Raw genomic sequence first — 5,231 nt, forward strand, 5'->3', positions numbered from 1 at the left:
AGTGGTAAAAAAAAGGACAACATAATAAAACCACCATATGCATTGTTGTTTCTACTATGATTATTCACCCTTTGTAAAAGAGCACATGGTCTCAGAGACTGATACATCTCAACTCAAAGTAATCTGCACAACCATACAAGAAGTACTGTCACTCAATCTATACAATAATACCAAAAATTGTAGAGAGAGAGAGATAGGGGATAAAGAGGTGGAAGAGAAAATGGACAAAATTATACACATAATTAATCTTGCCCAACTTGTCGTAGAAATTTATGTGGTACGTACAACTTGTTGTTTTACTGCTCATCATTGAGCAAACCTATCATGACGCGTTTATTTATTCACACACAGGGTTTTGTCCCCGGTATATTAATTTCTCCATTTCCATATGATTCAATAATTCAAACCAATTTCATCATATATATAGTCATTGCTGTCATATTGTTGCGAAAGAAATAATATAATTCCATTATATTTGGGGTATGATTAAAGATGTCGGTTTTTGTGTCGTTTGTTCGCAGATCTAGAATTTACGTTCAAAAAACTCCAAAATCTCATATTCCTTCATTTTTCTCTCTGTAGATCACGACAAACACCTATCAACGCCACTTTGTTCCTTTTGAACTTTCATTTAACAATAAGTACAACGTAATTTGTTCCATCTTCTACTTAAAGGCCTCCCTATAAACCTTCAAACAGATCAAGGTATAATTGCGCTTAAATACATGAACATTTTGCGCTGATTTTTCACATAACTATCCATTTCAATATATTAATGCCATCACGACTAGCTCAAGTGGATCATTTAAGCTCATATATATGTAAACATTTCATGTCTCCACCTCAAAATAAATAAAAAAATCGTATGTAGACGTGACTTTTAGTTTATGTGCAAAACCAAAATTTGATGTAAGCACGCAAATGAAAAAGGACGATAGAAGAATTGGTTAAATAAAGTAGTGTGATGATGTACAATAGAGAGTGAATTAAAATCTATCCAACTCTTACACTATTATGATCATTGGTATCGACGAATCCGGTTCTGGGCGCGCAAAGGCGCACTGACGTGAGCGCCTTGTCGAAATGCTTAGCCTTAGTCCCCAGATATTCAGTCCAAGTAATGGACCTATAGAGAGGGGGATGATAATGATCTACCAGTTTCGAAAGCGGGCTGATTTTGACGTTTGAGGGAGGCCCATACAGGTACGCCACCGAGAAACGGTGTCGGGTCCGGTTCACCACGGCCCGATGGAGCACGCTCGGGTACAACCCGTTTGACAATATGTGCATTAGGTCTCCTACGTGGACCACCAGGGCTCCCGGCTGCGGCGGCACCGTTGTCCACCGCTTCCCGCCCTCCCGGAGCACCTGCAGCCCCTTGGTGTTGCTCTGGTGGAGGATCGTGAGGATGGTTGAGTCGGTGTGCGCAGCCAGGCCCATGGCCCGGTCCGGGTCCGGGCAGGCTGGGTACGAGTTCAGCTGTAGGGCTGCACAGCCTCCTTGGAAACCGTCTTTCTTTGGGCTGGCCCACTTGACGTCGTCTTCTGACACGCCCAATGAGCCCAGGATCAGCCACATCACCCTTCCTGCTAGCTTCTTCATCGCCTTTTGGTATTCCTCCACCGTATCACTGAAGTCAAACAGGAGAGCCTTTTACTTTAAATTATTCAACTTTCTACTATTATACCAATACATATTTTATGTTTCTACACACGTCATCTCAATCTCGCTGTTTTTGTAATTTTTTAATAAGAAAGATGGACATACCAAAATTTATGATGATCGTGGGGCCAGAGCTGACGGGCATGGTCGGCCGGGGAGCCGGCAATGGTGAACCCTTCGGACCACATGAGCTTGGGGAAGAAGGAGGAGATACGCGCCACACCGTAGCCGGAGACGCCGTCGGCCCCACGCGCCGCCTTCAGCTTCTGGTGCATGGGGAGGGAGAAGAGGCCCTTCCCCGCCAGCTCGATCTCGTCGAGCAGGAATTTGGGAACGTCGTGGTTGATGACTTGGAACACGCCCCAGGTCTTGCATGCATGGCCTATCAGCTCCTTGGCGCCGCCGTCACTCAGATCGATGATGGGGACAGCATCGGGATCCGCGCCGTCGCAGCTGCCGCTGCCGTCGTCGAGCTGCGACGTCCATGCATGGGTGTCCGGGAGCTCCTTGAAAGAGTTGAGGTCAAGAAATTTGTGGGCATCGGAGAGTGTTATTGAAGGCATGCTTTGGCTTCTCTTTTTTTTTTTTTTTTTTTTCTTTCTTTCTTTCTGTTTGACGATAATTTATATAGAGGCCAGTTTGTGTGTATGTTCGTAGCTAGGAGGAGGTGTAGGGCTGGGTTTTGTAGTGGGAAGAAAATGTGATGTAGGGAGAAGGGAGATGTGTGTGTTGTGTATATATAGACGAGGAGGGGATGGTGACTACTCATTGTGATGTAGATTTTGAGTTTATTTAGTGAGTGTGTATGTGTGTGCATATATTTGATTGGTGTTGCTTTGGGCTTTAGTGGAGTTGATTTTAGTGGGAGGGCATATGGGGAGGAGGAGGGGGGGTGATGCATTAAGAAGTGAAAGTTTTTTGTAATATATATCACACAATTATCATCTTCTATAAAATCCTCCTGCACGTAGTATTAATATCGTAAAAAATTTTGAAATGTATATATATAATATTATGGATGGGTATCCCATCTTTGATGTGCACTAAATATATTTTTGATGTAATAAAAAGGGCCGGGTGACCTTCTCTCTCCATGTGGCCTTGTTTGTCTTGAAGTAGAAAAACATTTTGTTTGAGCTCTTCCCTACTTGGTGCTAATCCTCCTTTACTAAGAGACAACAGCCATTCATTTATGCTTGGAAATACAATCTTGCCCCTACCGTTTCACTCTTCATCATGAAACTTCTCCTCACTCTAGAATCTCGTAACCACACTACTAACAACCTTTTTAATTTCTAGGCACCAATACTGCGATTATAAATATAAAATGTGTCAGTACCAAAATATATATATATTTTCTTCTAATCACTTCATTTGTACGTTTGTTAATTACATTTCTCATGTGACACAAACTTTGGTGTTTTACGTGCATGCCAACATCCACAATTAGAACTTAAGCAGTCTGCTTCTTCTTAACGAATACAATAATATTTCTTTCTTATATATAATAATATTCTTAATTTCTGTGATAATGTTTCTACGTCTACAATCACACTTTGTTCACAGTTTACACATAACTCAGCTGTAGACATGAATGATCAAATGATCAAGAGCCGTCATTATTCTATTTAATGCACAATTGTAATATATAAAAAGCATAAACTAAAAAAAAAAGCACTATTCTCTACATAAAAAACATCATTAGATAAAAACACCGTTGAATGCGTAAAAACATAATTTCATTTAGAACTCAATCCTAAGCATCATCCATTAGTTAAAATTTATAAATATATCAGAATTGATTTGTAGCTACATGTATAATATGATGAATATTTTTCACCAAATTAAATCCTAGGCTGCCCAACCCTATAGTAGTATGTCCGTGGGGGAGGGCATAGTTGTCCTTAAACACGGCATGAAGGCATACTTTATCAATATTGGTGTATTTTCATTTACATTTTCTTAATTTGTATATAATGGAAAAGAAAAGGGTCTATATATGTGATAAATAGCAAAGGCACTTTAGGTTTCTATGGTTAGATCTGTGGGTTTTGTCCCTATAGACCAAGTGGGAACCCTAATCATCAAATTGATTAATCCTAACAGGCTAACACCCATCACATATTTGGGTCCTCATTTAAATCTTGGATTTGGAAAAATAGGAATCCACTGCCACTACCGCTTGCCTCTTCTAGTTATCTCCACATACAAAAGCTAGAGATAATCTTTTATTCTTCTTTTCTTTTTCTTTTTTCTAGATATATAAAAGAATTAAACTAAAATCCATCACAAAATTCGCTTTTTGTTTGTTTATGTGGTGGTTATATGGTGACCATAACAGATAGGAACAAAAGAACCCATGTCATATTTTGGCATTAGCATACATTCGCATGTGCTCCAAAGGACACATACACATGCATATTTATCATTCTGCATGCATATGCCCATCACGTGAGACTAACATGCTTCACCTCATAGATTTATTTTTTTTCATATATCTAATGATATGATTTTGCTTGATGTGATCGCCCAAGTATTTTCGATTTATGGATATCCTTAGGATGACTATGTTTTATTGATATGGTATGTTTACGCATGATTTTGGCTTCATCTGTTTATGGGTATCCTCCTAAATCAAATCTTATGCTTCTTCTTATTTTGCTACCGCTTTCATTCAATTTTCGCAAATACGGATATTAATTTAATCTGGAATCAGTGATTGCCCAAATGATATAGAAAATTAAGGTTATGGACAAAAAATACTAGCTAGCCAAAAAAATAAAATTCAGCCTGATTAACCTCAATCAAAAATAGCCCAAGCTCAACTGGACTAGCTTGATAATCGAGTTGTCTTGCTTAAGTAACTTAGTTTTGTTTAAAAAGATTAATAATGGTTCTCTATTTTCTCCTGTGATGACTCGAATCATCGACCTAATTAATGATTCGTGTTGTTTATACGGTTTGGGGGTCTGGGTGCGGGTGCAACCTGATTGTACGGTACACCCGATTGTACCCAAGACCACCCCATATACACAGGGTGGAGCCAGACTTTCGATTCGGGGGGGTCCAATTTTTTTTAAAAAATAAATTAATAATTAAATTTAAAAAAATTAATTGAAATTGTACGAAACGACACCATTTAGACCTCACAAAAACGGCGTCTTCTTTGCTAATCCACGTAAGCTCCAATTCAACACTCTGGCGATCGAAAAAAAAATTAGGGGATGGAATTGTAAAAACTGAAAAAAATAGTGATTCATTTCGCCATAGTCAAAGTTACGTTAAAATTACAAATTTGAAATAGCTTGTGATTTTGTTTGCCAAAATCCCATAAAATTTTGTAAGGTAAAGTAGATTTATTCACGACATATTCAACGGATTTTTTCGTTGAACATTCTTGAACATATACAATATTTTTAGGGGTTCTGGGTTTCGACCCCCCATATGTTCAACGAAAAAATCCGTTGAACATAGCGTGAATAAATCATGTCCGTTAGATTAGATAAGATCAACAGATGAGATTACTTCTCTCTTCTTTCTTACATATATATATATATATATATATATAT

The 5,231-nt window shown here is 38.6% G+C and overlaps 1 protein-coding gene across 1 annotated transcript; it reads right to left on the minus strand.

Moving 5' to 3' along the window:
* Positions 1-922: 922 nt before the first annotated feature.
* Positions 923-2,434, minus strand: LOC130992375 (gibberellin 3-beta-dioxygenase 1). Its single transcript, XM_057916975.1, has 2 exons — positions 1,768-2,434; positions 923-1,630 (listed from the first exon to the last, which is right to left on the minus strand). The coding sequence occupies exons 1-2, from the start codon at positions 2,223-2,225 to the stop codon at positions 994-996; spliced, it is 1,095 nt and encodes a 364-aa protein (XP_057772958.1). The 5' UTR covers positions 2,226-2,434; the 3' UTR covers positions 923-993.
* Positions 2,435-5,231: the final 2,797 nt, after the last annotated feature.

This window comes from Salvia miltiorrhiza, chromosome 7 (genome assembly GCF_028751815.1).
Source record: "Salvia miltiorrhiza cultivar Shanhuang (shh) chromosome 7, IMPLAD_Smil_shh, whole genome shotgun sequence".
Taxonomy (NCBI): Eukaryota; Viridiplantae; Streptophyta; class Magnoliopsida; order Lamiales; family Lamiaceae; genus Salvia; species Salvia miltiorrhiza.